Consider the following 24,304-nt stretch of genomic DNA (forward strand, 5'->3'; position numbering starts at 1 on the left):
AGTAAGAACTCAATTCTTGATATCAACAATTGAATTTGAATGGCAGCCTATGGTGACATTTCACTAGTGAAAATACAATTACAGATATCAAGAATTCTAGTTTTTACTAGTGGAAATTCAAATGTTGATATCAAGAATACATATTTCTGCGAGTAATGACATCATTGTTGATATCAAGCATTAACATTTTTACTAGTGGAAATGTAATTCTTGATATCAACAATTGTCATTGTTACTAGTAGAAATATAATTCCAGATATCAAGAATTAACAATTTTACTAGTGAAAATTGAATTGTTGATATCAAAATTTCATATCCTGGGAATGATTAAAAGTCAAAACGGCTTGCCTATTGCCTTTCCCAGGATATAAATTGCTGATATCAAGAATTCTAGTTTTTACTAATGGAAATATAATTCTTGATATCAAAAATTAGCATTTTACTAGTGAAAATTGAATTGTTGATATCAAAAATTAACCTTGTTACTAGTGGAAATGTCATTCTTGATATTAAAAATTGCCATTGTTACTAGTGGAAATGTAATTCCTGATATCAAGAATTAGCATTTTAACTAGTGAAAATTGAATTGTTGATATCAAGAATTCATATCCTGAGAATGAATAAAAGTCAAAACGGCTTGCCATATAGTTTCGATATTTCTTGAGGGGGTTTAGAACGAGGAAAAAAAAGATCGGACGGGGACGGGGCCTAAACCAGTATGAGACAGTTTTATTTTCTTTCCTGTGTGGTATTTGTGGTGGAAGGTGAGTCACATTCTGTTTATCTAGTAGTTATTTTCAGTCTCGATTTAAACCCGGAAAAATAAAGTGCGTGTCTGCTATTGACTTAGCTGTTTGCTATAACTTGAGTATCTCTTAACAATAACATACATGATTGTATCCCTTTTCTAGAGGTTGTGCTTAAGTCGTTCAACTATGGTGCTGATGACGGTCTGTACTATTATTCTTCCACTAGTTCAGGGGCTGCAGCCGCAAATGTTTTTCCAAAAGCCCCGAATCTTTAATGTTTGAGGGTTCTTAACAGTGCTGTCAAAATATCATTTTTCTAATCTATCTATTAAAATATGTTAAACAGTTCAATATCACTTTTCTGCAGATTCCGGCAGCGCTTTCTCTCTTCTCTCCGACAGCGCGTTCACGCGCACCGCAGCTGTACACAGACACGCCTCTTGTGTCTCACAGGCCTCAAGACTCTCGTTCGGTTCGGTTGAAGGGTTTTTGTTGTGATAAAAACAACTGATATGACAACTTTAGCACATTGTTTCATAATGAACCGAAAATTTAAAACATACATGGCCTAAATGGTCTCTACGTCGTATTTTGCCAACGAACTAAAATCGAAACTGTGATATGGCTTTGTGCCTTTATAAACCAGCAAAATACAGTGATTAAGTACATATACAGTCTGTTTGTGCTGCATGTTTTAGAGAACTGCGCACATTTGCTCACGAGATCAGCCGGTGATCAAAATAAGAGCTCGAGGGTTTATCTCTACTGTATTGTAAACAGGGCCGTTTCTAGCCTTTTTGGCACCCTAGGCAAGATTCCTATTACATCCCCCCCCCCCACCACCACCACCAACACCACACACACACACACACACACACACACACACACACACCAACACCACACACACACACACACACACACACACACACAAAGACAAAGAACTAGTCCCTCATTTATAAACAAAGCAAAACGATTGTCATCTATTTTTGTGAGTTAATTCTACTAGCTCTCTGCAAAAATATTTATAAGAACCCATGCATGAAAAAAAGATGAAAAAAAGGTTTAACATATATTTCAGAGCAAACTGAAACTCTTAAGGTAGTTAAAATTGTATTCTACTCACAAAAATGATAGTTCATAAAATAAACTACATGAAACTGTTATTAGTTTAACTCTAAATACAATGTAATGAAGATGGTATATTGGTGTTCATGTAGCCTACAGAAATAAAATATTTTTAAGAATGTTTTTTTTCTCCAAAGTTAAAAAATGTGTTGAATAGCAATACACCACTCATTTATGTTCTATAATTTTTTAGCTCCTCTTCCTACTGTAGCATCTGCCTTGAGTTTCTCCAAAAATGTGATGATTGTTTGTACCAATAATATAAAACTCTCCAGCATAAACAGATTCTCATAATCTACCCAAATCACAATGCCTGTCTGTGACTTCAACTGCACTATTAGCTACAGCATGAAGAAATGTAGCCTATATATTTGATGTTTTTAAGTTATTTCTTGATATGCACTGAATTCATGTAAACAAAAAAAAAAAAAAAAAAATATATATATATATATATATATATATATATTTTTTGTTTTTTTTTGTTTTGTTTTTCTGTTGAAACTATGTTCGTTTGGCAGGTCCACGCTGGTTGTCAAACTTGTCATAGTTATGGTACTATCACAGCCATCTCTGATAATATTTTTTATTTAACTTTATTATGCAATAAATTAATATTCCGTTGCTGAAATGAGCATGACGTGGTAAATCTATCCGTGTTAATATGCAGTGTCATGTTTTGCTCGTGATGATGGAGCGACTTGTAGTAGAAGAGAACAATTAACCAATTAGTAACATACCTGCATATTTCGCGTTCTTTTTCTTATCCTCTTTCTGAAACTAAAACACTTAATCCAGGTAAGCCCGGATGACGACGTTCCCTGCCGCCTTCTACGTCTCATTTCTCTATTCTCTTATTAACAGCAGCGGTTGAATCTGAGAGCTCACTTAACATCCCGACGCGATCCACTATCACCAGGAGACTTGTCACTCAGATAATCGCAAGTAACGTTAGCCTAATCATAATGCCTCAAAATAGCAAAAGTACGAAATAATAATATTAGTAATAATAATAATAATGATACAATAAATAAAAAAAATTCTTGGTGGGGCGGGAGCTCTCACTGGCGCCCCCCAGCTGTTTGCGCCCTAGGCGACCGTCTAGCTTGCCTATGCCTATGCCATCATTCAGGTTGGATTTTAGCTTTAATGTACTTTTTTTTTTTTTTTTTAAACAAAGCAGCTGATATTGCTAGGCGCCGGTGTTTCAATGGAACCTTCTATTGAGTGTCGCTTCTTAGTGTATATTCTTTGACTGAGTCTTCAGCAGGGGTAAGCCGCGATTCTATTTCCTTCCTCAAACACTTCACTTCCTCTCTCCAAGTTCTACTTCCCATTTATAATTTCCTCCTAAATTTTCCTTTCCAGATATGGGCATGGACGGGCGGAAGGCTCACTGAACTTTCCTCGCACTGCCATGAAGAGGGTTTTCATGAAATAAATAAACATACAAACAAACAAAGAAAAATAAATATAAAAGACACTCTCAATAAATGTCCAAACAGCGATTCTAGTACATCATGTTCATCGGGTTACTTTTGTGTACATTATCAGAAAAAAATAAATACATAAAGCTGTCACTGGGCCACTAGCCATTCAAAATTGTAAACTTCTGAACTTTATTTAACCCTACATTGTACATATCAGTACATTAAATGTACAAATTAGGCTACAACAGTATTAGCCCAGTACCTATTAGGGCTGTCAAACGATTATTTATTCAAAATAAAATTTGTGTTGACATATATTTGTGTATATTTATTTTTTATTTATATAGATACAAATTTTCATTATGTCTGAACATAAAACAAGGAAAATTGACAGCTCAATCAGTCAAACTAATGGATAAGCTTTATTTGTAGAGTGACCTCATGATTTGAATAATTCGTTTCAGGGTGCGTTCACACTTGTCATGTTTGGTTCGATTAATTCGAACCCTGGTGCGATTGCTCGGTTAGTGCGGTTCATTTGAACATATGTGAACGCTGCCATCCGAACCCTGGTGCGCACCAAACAAGCGGACCGAGACCGCTGAAAAGATGGGTCTCTGTCCGCTTCCAAACGAACTCTGGTGCGGTTCGAATGATATATGAACGCAACACAGACCAAAGACATGTAAACGAACCAAAAACAGGAAGACGAGACCCTAAAAAGGACAGAATCCTCACGCATGTTGGTTTTTCTCGTCATAGTCGCGAGTTTGCCCATCACAGTCATCAGACGCTCGTCTCCACGCAGCAGATTGTTTGTGTGTGTGACGGATGGATCCCCGATTCCCCGTCGCAGTTTTACACGTGTTATAAGCGCTTCACAAGTTCCCAGCTGGCCAAAATACCATCACATGCAGGCTACGCACACACAACGAGTGCATTTACCTCAGCAAACAGAATTGTTTTGGATGTTTCAGTAAGTTACGTCTCAAAATGGGCAATATGTCATAAAATCCGACCAATCAGGTTGTGAATGTATCCCTATGCCCCCTGGCGGTACACAGGGAATGAGACCAGAGGTTGTTTTTTGAATGGATGTCAATGGATGAGAGGCTTCACTATGCTGATTAAACAGCTTAATTAATCGACAGCCTCTTTGCTAATCTTCAGCATGTTTTGCACTAAACAATACTTTCATTGGGAACTATATGTAGATTTTAGCTTGATAAAAATTTATTTTTTTAAGAGAAGGCAGACTAGGGAACGTCGTGACTGATGTCACTGCCATTACATGATAGGCTGAGAGGTGCCACACGTGATTAAGTTAGCCGTTACGCTTTCTCCAATGGTAAGAGATACAGACCCTCTCATCTCCCTATAATAATAATACGATCTCTGGCTCCACACACCCTCCGAGAGACCAGCTGCCCTCTTAGTATCATGAATACATGCGCTACATTTTAACATATCCTGCTGCTCACTTTACGACTTAAATAGACATATTATCTATATAATGTCTGTAGGCTTGATATTTGCTGCTGTTATGATTATCATTGTCATTATTATTATATCAATATATAACAATGTATAACAATCAAATCAATTTGTGTTCAGGACCGTGAACTGAATCAATTTAAGAAAGTGGTGTCAGTGTTGATGGTAATAAATATAGAGATAATTACATGGAAAACCAATTATAAATATTTCAGTAATTAAATCTAATGCACAAAACATAATTCTTAGATCAGGGCTGGCAAGTGGTGGCTCTGTTGCTTGGAGAGCGCCCCCTTCTGGCAGCTGACTCGCCAAAGTCTTGTCTCTTTTAATGCACAGCATAGACAGCAGGTTCACAAGAACACCTGAGGGCTGTTTCATAAAAGATGCTAAGAAAAGCGAGGATTAAACTCCAAAACCTGACTTGAATTAACCTAACAAATAAGTTGGGGCTAAAGCGGTTTCATAAAAGGTAATTGAAGTTCACGCAGTCCCGCTAATTCGATCCTGGTTTACCTAGTCAAGATAATTTAGCGTGCACGCTTTTTTTAAGCAGCCCTAGAGGTCGATCATGGATCAAATCGATTCACCATAGGAAACGGCATGCATTTTGTGCTATTTTATGCGTTTGAGACATAGTTTTTTCCTCAGTGCATAACTTACTTTTCACAAGTTTATTCTCCATCTGTAAATGTTAGAAAGTCATGCAAATATTTCCCTTTTGCTACTAAACTTCACAGTGAACGAGCGCTGCTGCGCGCATGCGCGCTAAACAGACGGAACGCAATAGAAGCGCAATTATTCTAAAATATACATTTCGCTAAAATATTTGATGTTGGACATTAAATGTGCCTTATGTACACTTTCAAACCTTCAAGTAAGTGTATTTTTATGACAGTAACTGTAAATGGACTATTGTAATGGGGTAAATCAATATACTTTGGGCCAATTACTGAGTTTAGATTCATCTTACCAATTAAAATTTAGTCTGTGCATATTTATTTTATTTTTTAATTTTGTAATTTTAATTTCTGCTCTTGAAATAACCATAAAGGTACTACAGCTGCCAAACAAAACAAGAGAGAAATGTATTCATATATTTTAAAACATTAAAATACACACACACACACACACACACACACACACACATATATATAGACCAGAGTATAGATTAAATATGGGCCTTGGAAAAGGCTAGCTGACTTTATTGTGCTTTGACTACAGTGGGTAGTTCCACTGTGGACAACAACCATACATGCCACTTCAGCAGGCTGCATCTTACTCTGTCACTCTTTTCATAGCTTTTGCTGGCTCTGAAACACTCACTTGGTATTTCTCCTTCTCTTTGTCTAGCAAAAAAATCACTCATCACTTAATGAAAGATTAAAAATTAAGGCCTGATTGTTTCATGGGCCTTGTCACAGGTCTATTGACTTTGAATTTCTGTGTTACTATATTTTCACACTTAAAACAATGATTTGGTAATCCTCGTGTATTCTTCTGTGCTAAGAAATAAGTCTCCTGACAGTTCTCTCCCAAGTGCTTCCATTGGTGTCAGCATTAAGTCTGAGAATGATTCAGTGGGATATATAACACTTCATTTTTAAGAAATTACTTCTCTTTAAATGTTTTGGTTCATCATACTTACCTTTTAATAATAATAATAAAAAGCCTTAAACTTACACCAATTTTTTTTATTTATTTAGCACTATTTAGTAAATGTGTGTGTGTGTGTGTATATATATATATATATATATATATATATATATATATATATATATACGAAAATATATATTATTAAAATCAAATAATTGTATGTGAGAGAGTCAGCTGTAATATCATTGCGTTCCTATTGGTCAGTGTTAGAGGAGCTCAGCTTAGCCTGACAGTTAGCCTGCTCCAGACCAGGCTAGTTTCCCAGCATAAGTTGCCAGAGTAACTGAGTTTGAACTAATTTAAGTTTGTTTTATGAAACAGAATTTGCTGACAACAAGTCTGACTAAGTAAAATAAGCCTGGCTTGTTTTCTAATCTTGTTTTATGAAACAGCCCTCTGGCCTCCGTTAATGAACAACAAACACAATTTAGCTGATTATTATTACTATCAACACCATTAAGCCATCATAATTATTTAATACAATTGTCATGCTTAAATAGTAAGTTATAGTATATTATTATATTATATTATACATAATTGGAAGTATTATTCACAATTCTTAACTAATATATTGATATATGATGATATACGGTGATAATATGAGTTATAACAGTTAGGCTATATTTATATTGACAAGTATCATAAGCTTAGAAAGAAACATCTACATTGTATATGTGTGTAATGTACTACACTGTAAAACCTAACTGTGGAATTCACTAAATGAAATAAGTTCATTTTACTTAAAACTTTAAAAAAGTTAATTCAATATATATAATATATACTTAGATGTAATTGTTAAGGAATAATGTATGATATATGTCAGATATTGTATATAAATATATTGTTTTTTATATTAGTAACCATTCATTAGGATGAATAGAGGGTGGGATTAAATAAATTCATCTTCTTCCCACTCCTTTTCGAGGTATAATAATATATAAACCGTGAACATGTCTGAAATATAGTAATAGATACTGTTATTCTGATTATTTATTTTGTTTGTTTGTTTTCTTTACCCAGTGTGGGTAGAATGTATAATAGTGTACAATATATTTATTTTTCTGTGTACAATCCTTTTATTTCTATGGCTCGAAATAAAGTAAAGTAACCAAAATAGTCTAGAAAATTTGAAAAAGTCTTTTTATTATGGATTATTCCATTTTCAAATAAAAATTTCCTGATAATTTACTCTGTCTTTCTTTCTTCATTATACTACAATACACTACAGTTTACTGTAGTAAAAACTAAAGTATACTACAGTATTTATTAGTTCACTATAGCTATAGCCTTCATTAACAAAGTGATGTAAATACTATAATATATAGGCCTACAGTATACTACAATTTACTATAGTATGGTTCAAAAACACTATTTATAAAATAAATACTAGTATTTATTTTACAATTTACTACATTTTCTAATGTACTGGATGTAACTTTTGATACTTTGTGGTAAAAGTGGCTCTCCTATTGACTTGTGTGGCTCTCATGAAAACAATAGTGAAGCCCACTTCACTAAAGCATCATGGCAATATTTACTCTTTTGATCTAGCACTACGCAAAGCATGCTGGGAGGTAATAATCTACCACCAGTTTCTGTTAATGCATAAAAAAACCCATCATTCATGCAGTCCCAACACACATGGATGGCATTTATTAACCCCCCTGGAGACATATGGATTACTATTTTTATGGATGGATGCATTATTTTTTACTTCAAAACCCCCCATTCACAACCATTATAAAGCTTGGAGGACTAAGGATTTTTTTTTTAAATATATCTCTGATTGCGTTCTTCTGAAAGAATATAGTCATGTACACCTAGGATGGCTTGAGGGAGAGTAAATCATGGGACAATTTAATTTTTGGGTGAACTATCCCTTTAATTCATAAGAATCACAACAGATTTGTAATTTCTAGTAGCATCTGCTCCATATTCTGCACTGCATTGTGGGATTCTGAATAATCGTTTCAATCTTTCTATGCAAAACAGTGCATTTTGCTTAATAAACTTGAGCCAGTACTGTTAAATATTTGGTTTTTAACAACATTTTCTGATTTGTCTACAGGGGTGTTTGGTGCTGATGGAGTGAAAGCAATATCAGCAAAAGTAGGAGAAGATGTCATTCTACACACAGATGATGCTGAAGTACAGAGAGCTGATGAGCTGTTATGGAGGATTCAAGGTGAAAAAAGTTTCATAGCACAGTTCGATAGAGAAATCAACAAAGTCTTGATAAACACAAATGACAAGAGATTCATTGGGAGACTGCTGCTGGATAAGACGACTGGATCTCTGACTATCAAGAACATCAACACCACAGACTCTGGAGTTTATGAACTACAGATAAGCAGCCAAAGTCGGGACAAGACAAAGATATTCAGTCTTACTGTACACCGTGAGTAACTCCATGTGATCATTATGTGTGAAAGATGTGTTGGAATAATCACAGTAAAACACAACAGCCCTTCTGTAAACTGAATGATTAGCAACTCATAAAGAGGCTTAAAAAAATCAGTGCATTGTTCAGAGCCAAATGAAGTATTTGTAAATTAAATATTAAAATTAAAAATAGACTTTTATGGGTCTCTTTGCAACCAAAAGCAAAACTTTTGGCAGGTGTAATTCAGAATTGAGTTTGGTGTGGAATTATCAAAACCTTTAAAGCAATACATATCCGATACAGGACCTGACATTTATATGAAACTCTTGTCCTGAGAACAACATTCAGTCATTCATATTACTACCTTTTAGCTTTTGTACCTTTTTCCTGACTGTGTGATAGAGTTAAAGGGTTAGTTCACCCAAAAATGTAAATTCTGTCATTACTCTCCCTCATGAGTTCCGCACCTGTAAGACTTTCGTTCATCTTCAGAACACAAATTGAGATATTTTTGATGAAATCCGTTGGCTCTTTCAGACACTTTCAGATGCCCAGAAAGGTACTAAAAACATATTTAAAACAGTTCGTGTGACTACAGTGGTTCAACCTTAATGTTATGAAGCGACAAGAATACTTTTTGTGCTCCAAAAAAACAAAATAACAACTTTATTTAACAATATCTAGTGATGGGCGATTTTAAAACACTGCTTCATGAAGCTTTACGGATCTTTTGTTTCGAATCAGTGGTTCAGAGCGCCAAAGTCACGTGATTTTAGTAAATGAGGCTTTGTTACGTTATAAGCGTTTTGAAATTTCAATGGTTCACGTGACTTTGGCAGTTTAATTCACTCTCCGAACCACTGATTCGAAACTAAAAATTTGTATAGCTCAGAAGCTTCGTTTTGAAATCGCCCATCACTAGATATTGTTGAATAAAGTTGTTACTTTGGCCCAATCCCAATTCTCTTTTATAGAAACAAGAGTGGCAATGTGTAGGGGTGAAAATATTCCCCTTAGAAATGGAACACCACTACTACACCATTACACACGTCATCATAGTTTCTTTTATTAGTGTTTCTTTTATTAGTGTTTATTAGTGTACTATTCAAATTAGTTTTTGAATAGTTGCTTTTCCATTGGGCCAAACTGTTTGTTTAACCGTTGCATTTCGTGCCGAGCCGGCCGGTACGGATATGGTTTCGTTTTCTACTGTGGCGCTGCGATAATGGAACTTTTTGCAATGTAATACAAATGAGTCAGTTTTTGCCTTGGTAATGCAAGAGTTTACAGACAATATAATATGTAAATAGTGACCGCGCTATGAAGGATGACCAGATATTTCTTTTAACTGTATTATTCAGCTGTGTCAAATAGCACTTTTAGCAAGCTATGGAGAAACTGGCAGCCAGGTTACACACAAGTGATCGTGCACCGTCGAAAATTACGTCATGCGGAGGGCTCCCGGCTGGCCGCACACCTCGTCTGCGCGCAGCCCAAATTTCGAGACGGCGCGGGTGGTGCGCGTACAACAGCGCATGCGCAAGCAGGAAAGAACAGTCCACTAGGTGGCAATACACACAGTACTGAGCACAATGTGCAGTCGTTGAAGAAGAGTGTGTAAAGAACGATTCAAAAATAAGATGAGCCTTTGGGCCTTTGTTTTTGTTTTGTTTTTTCATTAAGGTTGAACCACTGTAGTCACATGAACTGTTTTAAATATGTTTTTAGTAGCTTTCTGGGCATCTGAAAGTGTTAATTATCTTGCTGTCAATGGAGGCCTCACTGAGACATCAGATTTAATCAATATCTTAATTTGCGTTCCAAAGATGAACAAAGGTCTTGCGGGTGTGGAACGACATGAGGGAGAGTAATTAATAACAGAATATTCACCCTTTAAATAATTAATTGATTTGGTAAAGGAACTCATTACTCTTATAGACACCAATTCAGAAAAAGTCAGGTTAAATACATACATTTAAAAGTCTAAATGTTTAAATGAGTAACAACATTATAATCTCTGTTTAGAAATGGTGTCTGTTTGTTTTCCAGCTGAGGATGTCATTGTTCAAGTGTCTGTGATGGAAGGAGATTCAGTCACTCTAAACATTAATGATAATGAAGTACAGAAAGATATGGAGCTGAAATGGAAGGTGAAGCCTAAAGATGAAAAGGTTTACAAAAGCATTAAAAAAGATTTAAGAAAGGCAAAACTGGATCTCTGACCATCACAAACATTATCATCAAAGACTGCGGACTTTATCGACTAGAGAGCAGACTAGAATCTTGCCTTGTATTTGATGTCACTGCTCGTGCTGCTGCTGTCTAGTTGATAAAGTCCACCGTCTTTGATGTTAATGTTTGTGATGGTTGGAGAAGCTACGGTAGCTGTCTGGTCGACATGTTGTTGTATGAGACAGCAGAGAGTAGCCATTCAAGCAATGAGGTTTCTTCTTACTTCTAACAAAGGACGGTCTCTGCTTCTAATAAACCAGACGACTACTACTACTATCACAGACCCGCCAGGCTCCACCATCAGCCAATCACAGCGCACTCCCTCACCAGTTCTAATCACACACACCTGTTCCCACACATCAGCACCCAATCACCACAGATACTTAAGCGCACCACACACCTCAGTCAGTTGTCTGGTCTCGTTTATGCGAAGGACTCTCCATGTTATGTTCCAAGACTTCGTTGTTACTTACCTTCTCTCTTTCCCCAGTCTTTGTGCCTTGTCATCTGTGTGTGAGTTCACCTACCGTCTCTGTGAGTCCAACCAGCTAACAAATCATCTGCCATCCACGATCCGTCAACCTGTAAGACAAAGAACAGTATCAGTATTTCAGTTACCACACTGCAAAGACTCTATATACCATTCACCTGCCTGTTCATCTGTTTCATCTGCTGTTTGTCAATAAACAACCATCTACTTGCATACCTGTTGTCTCCGAAACTTCTGTCCGTAACAGAAGACCAGACAAACACCAACCGGCAAACAGCATGAGCTCTCCGGATCCCTTTCAGGACCTCATGGATGGTCTCCGTCGAGTAATATTTTATGAGAGAATATGCAGGACAGGAGTTGGAGCCTTAAAATCTTTGCAGATTTCTCCAAATATGGCATATCCAATAATAGTATTGTATTATTGTCAGGAACCTAAGTAATTATACTAAAAGAGACAAACAAACAAACAAAAACAAATAAATAAATATCAAAACAACCAAAAAAGAAATAAAATGAAATATTTTTATGACATGATGGAATTACTTTGTAAATGTATGTGCAGGATGAACATGTTGCTCTTTAACTCCAAAAACATGAAATATTTGTATTCAAAGTAGATTCATGATTGACCCTGAATGATTCATAATTGGAAGTGGAGATTTATTCTGCAGGCAATCTCTTTTGAAATTTAAAAAAAGATTTAAAAAAGTTGTTAATTACCATTTCACACTTAAATTAGAATTTGAGGCACGTTTTTAGGGTTTTGGCTCTTTTTTTTGTACTTGTACATTTAAAGGTGTATTAGGTTAAAATTACTTATAGAATTATAAACATAATCTCTCTGTTTAAAAATTTCTGTTTGTTTTTATATGTTTGTTGTTGAGACAGATGGACTGAAGTCAGTGTCAGTGATGGAGGGAGAAACTATCCCTGGTGTTACTCAGATCTTCACTGATCGCTTAAACAGCACCGCCGCGAGCCGGAGTAACATTAACCTGAATAAGGAGACCGGAGAAATCAGAAACATCAAAGGAGATCAGTCTGGAGATCTTGAAGCGAAGATCAACAACAACAGTATGGCCTTACCCAGAAAATTCAGTATTAATATTAGCGGTCAGTTGCTCAAACCTTCGATAATGTTATGGTATTAACTCAAATTTACACTAAAAGAGACAGAAGATACTGGACAAGATCTGATCAATTGTTGGGCGGATTTACAGTTGTTTCTCTGTTGTTAATCAAATTTTTACACTTTTAATATACAAATATCTCTAGTATTTTGGTCTCTTCTAAACAGTGGTTTCTGAGAGAATTTCAGTGAAGCTGATAATTCACATGAGAAGGATGCAATACTAATGCAATACTAGAAACTGCAGTTAAAGCATGACCATTGGGCAGTGAAATGCTTATTGGGTCAGCGGGGTCAGACAAAAACAGGTGGAGAAGAAAAGAGACATGTTAACTGCAAAAGAATTAAAGGATTAGTTCACTTTTAAAAAAATTTTTCCTGATAATTTACTCACCCCCATGTCATCCAAGATGTCCATGTCTTTCTTTCTTCAGTCGAAAAGAAATGATGGTTTTTGATGAAAACATTCCAGGATTATTCTCCTTATAGTGGACTTCACTGGGGTTCAACGGGTTGAAGGTCCAAATGTCAGTTTCAGTGCAGCTTCAAAGAGCTCTACATGATCCCAGACGAGAAATAAGGGTCTAATCTAGAGAAACCATCGGTCATTTTTTTTAAAAAAAAAAAAAATGTAAATGTATATGCTTTATAAACACAAATGATCTAAGTGCCTCCGCCAAAACTGCACTTTCGTATTCTCCAAAAAGTTTACGCTGTATGTCCTATGCCTTTCCCTATTCTACTTACGGAACAATCCATTTTTTTCCGTAAGTAGAATAGGGAAGGCGTAGGACATACAGCGTAAGCTTTTTGAAGAATTCATTTTATTTGGAAAATTTTATTTGAAAGTGAACTAATCCTTTAAGAAATAAGGTGAAGAATCAAGTGTGAAACCATCAGGAACCCTTTAGTCAGCGCCACCATTTCCCAGAACTGCAACCTACCTGGAGTCTCCAGAAGTGCAAGGTGTCAAAATCTCAGACTTAGTTTAGGTAAAAATCCTAAAAAATTACCCCCACTTAAGTTTTCATTAGGGATGCACCGATATGAAAATTTTGGCTAATAACGATAACTGATAATTCTTTAGATTTGAAAACGGATAACCGATATATTGATTTAGATTTATCAGCCAATATTTGTATGTACTTTTTGGAAGCCTGATTACAAAAACAAAAGTCTCACCATTAAAAGCCATGAGCAAAAAACACATTTATAATGTTCTCATTATAATTTTATTTAGCCTATATGACAGACTTGCGCTGTACATGATGCACTTAAAGGGTCATGAAACCCCCCTGTTTTAGCCACACCTCAAAGCTCAAAAAAAGTCTGTTAAAATGGGCGTGTAAAGCGCTGGAAAAGTGGGAGTGTAGGGGGGGGAGAGGGGAGAGAACAACCAATGAAGCACAGACATACAACACACTCATTAAACTGAATAATAAATATTAATATATGAGCACGGAGAGAATGACAACAAACTCCCAAGCACAAGGGAGAAATGCGAAAGAATATTTAATAGGGCGAATAACAGGCTACTTTGATTACGTTTACGAGCACTGCAGTCTCAAAATCAGTCTTTTAGAATAATCGTGTCGTCGCGTTCAGATAGGCTACACCACTGTATCAGTGTCCAGTTTGCACATATAATTCATTTGAAGAAGACTTGATGAAATGTGTGTGCATAACTACACCGTGCTGGTTAATGTTTGGTGCAGGAGAATGTGTGAAATAAAAACTTTAAACACGGATACTTTATTCTGTATGAGCTATGTGCCACGTGGCTAGTGATGTTAAACACAACGAAGCTCCGATCATATGCGCGCTCCGCCTGTATATCATAACAATCGTATTTTTCATGTGTTCGTATTCAAACTCCAGTTCTGACCGCATCGTGAGCAAAATACAAACAACACTCATGTGCTGCTGTGCTGAGGGAAACAGCCTACGGCTCGCGTGTTTGAACGCAGCTAGAGCAGGCGGAGGTGAATGAGCCGCACTTTTGTGACATTTGAATTCTCCGCTGTAATGCGATCTCATGCAAACATATTTTCCATTTGTGCTGGTACAGCAAAACAATCCACATGCGCACAAACCTCTGCTCTGGTCATGCATAATACCGCAATTATAATCTTATGCATACTACAGCGCAGTGATTGGATTAAATGAGCTTTAAGTCATGAATAAATGCAGAAACTGTTGACGTCAGCATGTTCGACCAGCCCATACTTGGAGCCAACCAGCACTCCGGATCCTGCCGGTAGTACACGATGACGTCAGATTTTGTGACGTTGCTCCGACTTTGCTTTTCAAACCAGAAGATAGAAAATCGCTCTGAAAAATGCACAAATAACTAATTTTAACTTTTAAATAATTAAGTACCTTTAGTGTTTTCAATGATGTATAGCCTATACATATCTGTTCACAGCTCAAAAAATGTGTTGTGGGGTTTCATGACCCTTTAACTGTATTTTCCTTTTTGAAGTGATTTTTAATCATATTTCAAGCAATTAAAAACCACTGTACATCTGAAGTGTCAACCAGTGTACATCTGAAGTGTCATCAACCAGTGTACATCTGCATGCCTAGTTCTTAAAGGGTGATGAAACCCCAAAACACTTTTTTTGAGATGTAAACAGATATGTATAGGCTGCACATCATTGAAAACACTAAAGGTAACTAACGGCGACGACACGATTATTGTAACAGACAAAAGACTGATTTTGAGACTGCAGTGCTCGTAAACGTAATCAAAGAGCTATTATTAGCCCTATTAAATATTCTTTCGCATTTCTCCCTTGTGCTTGGGAGTTTGTTGTCATTTTCTCCGTGCTCATATATTAATATACATTATTCTGTATAATGAGTGTGTTGTATGTCTGTACTTCATTGGTTGTTCTCTCCCCTCTCCCCCCTCTACACTCCCACTTTTCCAGAGCTTTACACGCCCATTTTCACAGACTTTTTCAAACTCAGAGGTGTGAATGACCAGGGTAAAACAGGGGGGTTTCATGACCCTTTAATGCAGAGTATTAATGGAAACAGCTGTGAATTTATATGTGCATTAAATTGTAGCTGTCTCAGCAGGACATGTGTAGTTGTAATGTATTCCCTTACCAAAAGGTGTTTTGAGTGAGCTATTAGTACAGCTATATAGGTTAACTACAGTTAAAAGTATACTTTTATACACTAAAGAGTGGGCCAATTTGGTCTCAAGTATAAGGTGACCAGATTTCTGAAATCTGGGACATTTCCTATTTGGGTGGACAAAATATCACAGAAATCTCATTTGTTATTATCTATTGATTAAAAAACGGGAACAATACATTTTTGAATGTTTTTGATTTTATTATTAGGATTTTTTGTCTGGTTTTAATACAATTGACCAAAAGAATTGTATTCAGGGAATCAGGCCTCTTCACCTTCAGTCCTGGAGGGCTGGTGTCATGCAGACTTTAGAAACAGTCCCAGTTTAAAGGTGCCATAGAAAATTGAATTTACCTCGGCATTGTTGAATAACAAGAGTTCAGTACATGGAAATGACATACAGTGAGTCTCAAACTCCATTGTTTCCTCCTTCTTATATAAATCTCATTTGTTTAAAAGACCTCAGAAGAACAGGCGAATCTCAACATAACACCGACTGTTACGTAACAGTCGGGATCATTAATATGTACGCCCCCAATATTTGCATATGCCAGCCCATGTTCAAGGCATTAGACAAGGGCAGCCAGTATTAACGTCTGGATCTGTGCACAGCTGAATCATCAGACTAGGTAAGCAAGCAAGAACAACAGCGAAAAATGGCAGATGGAGCAATAATAACTGACATGATCCATGATATCATGATATTTTTAGTGATATTTGTAAATTGTCTTTCTAAATGTTTCGTTAGCATGTTGCTAATGTACTGTTAAATGTGGTTAAAATTACCATCATTTCTTACTGTATTCACGGAGACAAGAGCCGTCGCTATTTTCATTATTAAACACTTGCAGTCTGTATAATTCATAAGTGAAGTCAAGTCACCTTTATTTATATAGCACTTTTTACAATGCAGATTGTATCAAAGCAGCTTTACATTGATAACTGGTACATAATTTTGCTACACAGCAGCTCTTCAAGAATAGTGTCATAAACAACTTCATTCTTTATAAATCTCTCCAACAGTGTGTAATGTTAGCTTTAGCCATGGAGCACTATCAAACTCATTCAGAATCAATGTAAACATCAAAATAAACACTGTACTTACGCGATTAGACATGCTGCATGACGAACACTTTGTAAAGATCCATTTTGAGGGTTATATTATCTGTGTGAACTTTATTTATGCAATGTATTATAGAGTCGCGAGCTTGGGGGCGGAGAGCGCGACGATTTAAAGGGGCCGCAGCCTGAATCGGTGCATATTTAATGATGCCCCAAAATAGTCAGTTACAAAAATTAATAATAAAAAATCTATGGGGTATTTTGAGCTGAAACTTCACAGATACATTCAGGGGACACCTTAGACTCATATTACATCTTGTGAAAAAGAACAAAAAAAATCTAAATTACACTTTGTGAAAAAAGTAATCAACACAATTTAACATTGCCAACATTTAACATTTACCTCCAGTTTTTTAGCACTAAAGAACATGAGCGTGAATCACACAGTATCCGCCTTTGATCTTATGGGTGTCTGATCCACGAGAAGACCGAACCGTCCGTCTCGACTGGTTTGGACACTTCTGTCACTTCAGCTGCCTCCTTTACTTTCAAGGCGAACCGTTTGCCTTCTTCACTTATTAAAGTAACTGATTTACTCAACGAGGCACACAATTTGAAGAATCATTTATGTTTAGTGCACAAATGAGTTACGTGTCAAAGTGTGATTGTTTGATGTTAAATGTTAAGGTTATTCCCTGAGAAACCATTTCTGTTTGTTCTCCAGGAGTGTTTAGTGATGAGAAAGACGTTTTGTTTTTGTCCTCTCACACCAAGAATAACTATATTATCATCCACACCAACAGACAGTAACGTTTTGTTCATTCAAAGTGTCTGTTTCACTTGTGAAGGATTGTGAATCAGATAATTACTGTTACTGAAACAAAATTATTCCTGTTTGAAACACATTTGGGTTATATAGTGCTGATGTTTGTAGTGTTTGTTATAGATCAGACACATTCACATTAGTGACTGTCTTTATCATTTCAGATTCAGGTTCCTCAGCTGCTGTATCAGGCATATGTGGGGTCAATTTTGGTCTGCTGGTTTGGGCTGCAACTGTTTTGTTACTGCTAGAAGTACAAGTAACCAAACATGTGAGTATTACACTACAAGTGTTTGAAAACGATTCCCTTATCATGAACACAAATTTGTGAAAACAGTGACGTCGTGTGTATTATGTCTTTCTTTACAAAATGACATCGCAAACTACTAATACAGCATTTTTAGTTATGTTCACGGATTTGTTTGAACTGGCATTATTATCAACACTATTTTCATTTTTAACCAGGTGTTTTACTGTGAATCTTTCTGTAACAGGTTTCAGAAAAAGGATTAGGATGAATAATAAGGAGAATCAACTCCCAACAGAACATAATCATCATCTGTAATAATGTAAACACAGGCTTTGCATGGCATACTGATTTTCTTGTATTAATCACACTAGGAACATCTTGTAATGAAGCTTAAAAAATGAGACCTTCACCAACTTTGTCTATAGCTTGTAGCTTCACCAGGAAAATCCAAAGGATGTCAGGTTTACACACTCCAGAAAGCCTCTCTTTCGTTCAATGACACTTGAAATGAATGACTTAAAATGGTAACCTCCAGACACCATGGAAACACAACCACACCACAAATGGGATGATGGATATGCAGATGGATTTATTCCTTAAACAGAGTAGTGTGAGGCAATGTTAGTATATACAGACATCAGAAGGCCTACTCGCCAGCAGCCATATCACCCTGTAGCCCAAGACTGGTTGCCCACTGAAGCTAAGCAGGGCTGAGCCTGGTCAGTACCTGGATGGGAGACCTTCTGGGAAAACTAGGTTGCTGCTGGAAGAGGTGTTAGTGAGGCCAGCAGGGGGTGCAGCAGCAGCAGTAGGAAGCATGGCTTTACTGCATTTGTGCTATGTCCTGGTTGAGAAATGTTCTATTTCAAGCTCAACTTAAAGTAAGGATTGTTTTCTTTCCTGCTATTTAAATTTGACTGTTGTCAGCCTGTTAATAATGTTTGTTGTCAATATGTTATTGGATTTGTTTGTTGATATATATTGAGCAATTGTATGTAAGCTGTGTTGGGTTTGATGCTCAAAGGTTGATACAGTTTATTTGTATGTATTTTAGAAGGACCCTTTATCGGTGACTTTAACACCGCATGGTGAGAGCTCAATATGGACTTAAAGCCCAGATGGATGTAAGCTTGTGGTTTTTGGCTTACTTATGGCTGTACTGCATGGGGAAAAAGTCTGGAGCTTGAACTATTATTGGTTGAATCGAATTCATCGTCAATAATTGGATTACTCATCATCTAAGGGACAACTACTTTGGATATTGTTTGATGAACTTTATACCCTCATGTTAAGACTCTCTCTCACACACACACCACCATTTTCACATTACAAAACTGTGTAACCTATTGCCCAACTTCTGCAATGCACCTATCCATTATATTGTTTTGAATGTAATTTGTCTTTTTCTTGCATTTTCTCTTTGTGTGGTGATTATTTTTTGTTTTCATGGTTGTATAAAAGAATGGTTGATTTATTTTGTGAGCATCTTTTCCTTCTTAATCTGTGGTTAGGCAAACTGAATCCCCCCTTAATTAAGTGGTATAACTAGTTTTGTGTTAAAAACGCATGAGACGGTTATAACACTATACTGTCAAAAAGCACTGTCCTTCGGATGAGACGTTAAACCGAGGTCCTGACTCTCTGTGGTCGTTAAAAATCCCAGGATGTCCTTCAAAAAGAGGAGGGGTGTAATCATCATGGCCTCCTAATCATCCCCATACACTGATTGGCTTCATCACCAATAAGCTGGTGTGTGGTGGGCGTTCTGGTGCAATATCACTGCCGTCGCATCATCCAGGTGGATGCTGCACATTGGTGGTGGTTGAGGAGATTCCCCCTTAATATGTAAAGCACTATGAGTGTCCAGAAAAGCGCTATATAAATGTAAGGAATTATTATTATTATTATTAATGGTGCTTGCAAAGCATCATTATTGTTCTCTTGCATACTTATTAATGATGCTTGCCAAAGGCGAAGCATCATTATTGTTATTTCTAAATCCTTATTATTATTCTTCCGGACAAAAGTTTGAAGCGCTACTCCTCCCGCAGCTTTTGTCACAGACCCGCGAATGAGGCGTCAAATTGTGCGGATTATTGAGGAATGGTGTGCTATGACTTTTATAAGTGATCGGGTGTATGGGTGTAAAGTTAACATTCGAATACGCTGTAAACTCATAGGAAGGCACATGTAACGTACTATAAACTCTAAATTGCATTAAACTCTGATTGTTAAATCACTGTTCAATAGTTCTTTTTTTTTTTGCATGAACACACAGTGTCATTGCATGTGAAGGCAATTAGCATAGATATTGCCTAGTATACATTTAAGTACACATGCATTCTAAATCAATTTGTGAATAAATTCACAAATTACACAACAAACATTTAAATTAATAATCACAGATTGAAACAACATACCTTAAACAGAGTAGAGTGAGGCAATATTAGTATACGCAGACATCAGATGGCCTACTCTCTCATCCCTGCATGGACACGTGCAAACTAAATACTAAATTTAACATGGTTAAAAGTACCACTTTCAAAGAAAATACGCTAATCACACGGGTACAAGTTATGACAGAAACTCTTAACAGTGTTTTAACATCATAAATGTAGTGATTACGATACAAAGAGACAGTTAATTCAGGATAAATATAAGAGAGAAAAACTACCTCTGCTTCTCCATTCGCATACACTGTGCGTCTGAGCGCAAAGCGACATATTTTTCTTCGGTGTCCCACCTACAACAGTTGATAGGAATTCCTGATCGGAACCATTGAAAATAGAACTTAATAAAAATTAATTTAATACAAGTTTTGCTAAATTTACAGAACATTTCTCCTTGGACATGAAAAAATGTCAAATTAAACAGATATCTCAGTCAATTGGCTACACATACAATATTCAGAATAATGCTGAAAGAGGCATTCTGCACTGTAATGTCAATGTGTCATACAAAAAAGATGAATGATACATTTTGAAAAGATACATGAATGTAGGCAAAGATGATATATTATGAAATGTAAGGGATAGCGAATTCCATAATTTAGGAGCATTAACACTAAATGACCCCACCTAGAGTGGAGAGCTGAAAACGAGGAATGGACAAAAGACTAAGCTCAGATGATCTGAGGGACCGGGCAGGAGAGTAGGAACAGAGTAGGTCAGACAGATATGGAGGCGTAAGACCATTTAATGCCTTAAACGTTAGGAGATCTTAAAATGAATACGTGATGCCACAGGTAGCTAGTGAAGATCATGCAGTAGAGGAGTAATGTGAGCAGAGCACCTGGTGGAGGTGAGAACTCTTGCTGCTGAGTTTTGAACATACTGTAACCTTGCTATGAGTTTTTTTAGGCAGGCCAAGAAATAGAGCATTGCAATAATCCAGATGTGATTTGATTAATGCATGAATTAAGATATTATGAAGATGGAAGATAAGTAAAATAAGACACCAAGATTACGGACAGATGAAGGCGGCTTAACATGAATCCCGTCAATTTCAAAGGACAGGTCCATCCTTTTGACTGAGGTAGCAGAGCTATTCATCAATATTTCAGTTTTGTTATTATTTAGTTTAAGAAAATTCAAGGACATCCAATGCTTGATATCCCTGATGCATGCAGTAAGTGAGTCAGGCAGGGATGGCCTATCAGAGCTGGTGGTAAGGTAGATTTGAATGTCATCAGCATAGAAAGGAAATTGAAGTCCATGCATGTGTATGATGTCACCAAGTGGAGAAATATAAATCATAAACAGAAATGGACCCAGAACTGAACCTTGAGGAACACCCTGTGAGACCGGAGCAGTGGCAGATTTATACCCTTGTATGGTGATGTAATATTTTCTGTCACTGATGTAAATGAGCCAGGAAAGGAGAGCTGAGCCAGTGATACCAATATCAGAAAGGCGAGAGATTAGTATTTCATGGCAGACTGTGTCATATGCAGAGCTTAGAGAAGAATCAGGATGTTTATTAACCCAGAATCCATGGACAGAAGAATGTCATTAACTACCGAAGAAGAGCCGTTTCAGTGCTATGTGAAGAGCGAAATCCTGACTGAAAAGGTTCAAAAAGGCCATTAGCGTTTATGTCAGATCTCAATTGTGAAGCCACAACTTTTTCAAGAATTTTACTTGAATGGTAAATTTGAGATTGGCCTGTAATTCTTCATGTTTAGATGCTCTAGGCCGTTTTTTCAAGAATGGGAGTCACTGCAGCCAGTTTTAATTCTGTTGAAACAATGGCAGGTGCTAAACTTCAGTTTATCATATGTGTTATGAAAGGTTCAACTTTAAGAACTCACATAGCAAAACAGTAGGTGTTGGGTCTAGCTGGCAGGATGTAGAATTGGACTTCACAATTAGATCACTTATGGCAGCAGAAGTAGTGAGAGTAAAAGCAGAGAGAGAGTTTGTTGAGTGAGCCGGGTCAGCTGACACCAAGTGAACATTTGAGTCAGGGGTGTCTTTGGAAATGGATTCAGTGATTGACTTCAATTTGTCTGAAAAGTAATGAGAAAAATTATTCACAAGCACCTCAGAGCCAGAAATAACATGTTGTGTAGGGTTGGTGAGTTTGTTGACCATAGCTAACTTTCTGATCATATTTTTTTTCCAAACACATTTTACCAATTTCAATCCACATCAATCTTAATAACTACTATTAATAATGTTTTTAATCATTTATAAGTGATATATAATTGTTCATGAAGGCTGGAAATGAAAAATGCCTTATATTCAGGTGTGCAGAATTATTAGGCAGGTTTGCTTTTACAGGCAAAATGAGCCAAAAAAGAGATTTAACTTAGACTGAAAAGTCAAAAATGATTAAATACTCACGAGAAGGACGCAATATTAATGCAATACTAGAAATTGCAAAGTTAAAGCATGACCAATGGACAGCAAAATGCTCATTGGGTCAGCGGGGTCATACAAAAACAGGTGGAAAAGAAAAGACACATGTTAACTGCAAAGAGTTAAGAATTAAGGTGAAGAATTAAGTGTGAAACCATCAGGAACCCTTTAGACTCCAGCGCCACCATTTTCCAGAACTGCAACCTACCTGGAGTCTCCAGAAGTGCAAGGTGTCTCAGAGACTTAGTTAGGTTAGCTAAAGAATCCTAAAAAATGACCCGCTCTTAATAAGAATCACAAGCTGAAGTGTTATAAAATACATGAAGACTGGGTTTTTATAGGCCTTATAGACAGACAGATTGAGAGTGACTCCTGAAGGACCAGCACCACATCCTCTTTTACCACTGTTTGAAGAATTTATCTTCCAGAATCTGGCAGTAAGTTTTGGAAGATCATTTTTAGTCCATCTCTGCAAGACGGACATTTCAGGATAAGAGAGGGACTAAAAGTAAACTCCCAAAACTTACTGCCAGATTTTGGAAGATAAATTCTTCAAACAGTGGTACAAGAGGATGTGGTGCTGGTCCTTCAGGAGTCACTCTCAATCTGTCTGTCTATAAGCCCTATAAAAACCCAGTCTTCATGTATTTCACAACATTTCAGCTTGTGATTATTATTAAGAGCGGGTCATTTTTTAGGATTCTTTAGCTAACCTAAGTCTCTGAGATCCTGACACCTTGCACTTCTGGAGACTCCAGGTAGGTTGCAGTTCTGGAAAATGGTGGCGCTGGAGACTAAAGGGTTCCTGATGGTTTCACACTTAATTCTTCACCTTAATTCTTCAATCTTTTGCAGTTAACATGTGTCTTTTCTTTTCCACCTGTTTTTGTATGACCCCGCTGACCCCATGAGCATTTTGCTTTCCCTTGGTCATGCTTTAACTTTGCAATTTCTAGTATTGCATTAGTATTGCGTCCTTCTCGTGAGTATTTAATAATTTTTGACTTTTCAGTCTGAGTTAAATCTCTTTTTTTGGCTCATTTTGCCTGTAAAAGCAAACCTGCCTAATAATTCTGCACACCTGAATATAAGGCATTTTTCATTTCCAGCCTTCATGAACAATTATATATCACTTATAAATGATTAAAAACAATATTAATAGTAGTTATTAAGATTGATGTGGATTGGAATTGGTAAAATGTGCTTGGAAAAAAAATATGATCAGAAAATCAGCTTGCCTAATAATTCTGCACACAGTGTAGTTTTAACAGGAGCATGTTTCTCAAGTATTTGGGAAATTGAATTATTATAGATGCTGCATATTTCTGATGGACAATTGGATAGTAAACAATCTGACAAGGTGGAAGCCCTTATTGAATCAGAGAAAGCAGATGGATCCACAGAACAGATTTTACAATAAGTGAGCATTTTTTTCAAAGGCAATATAGATGTAGGAAAACTAAAACTGAAGTTTAGGA

At 36.6% G+C, this 24,304-nt stretch overlaps 1 protein-coding gene across 1 annotated transcript; it reads left to right on the plus strand.

Annotated features, from left to right (window-relative positions):
* Positions 1-668: 668 nt before the first annotated feature.
* LOC125272963 lies at positions 669-19,545 on the plus strand. The gene is made up of 6 exons (XM_048198178.1): positions 669-764; positions 8,520-8,849; positions 12,448-12,633; positions 17,882-17,988; positions 18,212-18,848; positions 19,022-19,545. The coding sequence occupies exons 1-5, from the start codon at positions 719-721 to the stop codon at positions 18,233-18,235; spliced, it is 693 nt and encodes a 230-aa protein (XP_048054135.1). The 5' UTR covers positions 669-718; the 3' UTR covers positions 18,236-18,848; positions 19,022-19,545.
* Positions 19,546-24,304: the final 4,759 nt, after the last annotated feature.

Source organism: Megalobrama amblycephala, linkage group LG7, assembly GCF_018812025.1.
Source record: "Megalobrama amblycephala isolate DHTTF-2021 linkage group LG7, ASM1881202v1, whole genome shotgun sequence".
In the NCBI taxonomy this organism is placed as follows: domain Eukaryota; kingdom Metazoa; phylum Chordata; class Actinopteri; order Cypriniformes; family Xenocyprididae; genus Megalobrama; species Megalobrama amblycephala.

Bases quoted from the DNA above. Each gene is read 5' to 3' on its own strand.
- LOC125272963 (XM_048198178.1), top strand. From the start codon at position 719: ATGAGACAGTTTTATTTTCTTTCCTGTGTGGTATTTGTGGTGGAAG. The intron at 765-8,519 runs GTGAGTCACATT...ATTTGTCTACAG, and splicing joins TGTGGTATTTGTGGTGGAAG to GGGTGTTTGGTGCTGATGGA. The intron at 8,850-12,447 runs GTGAGTAACTCC...TTGTTGAGACAG, and splicing joins ATTCAGTCTTACTGTACACC to ATGGACTGAAGTCAGTGTCA.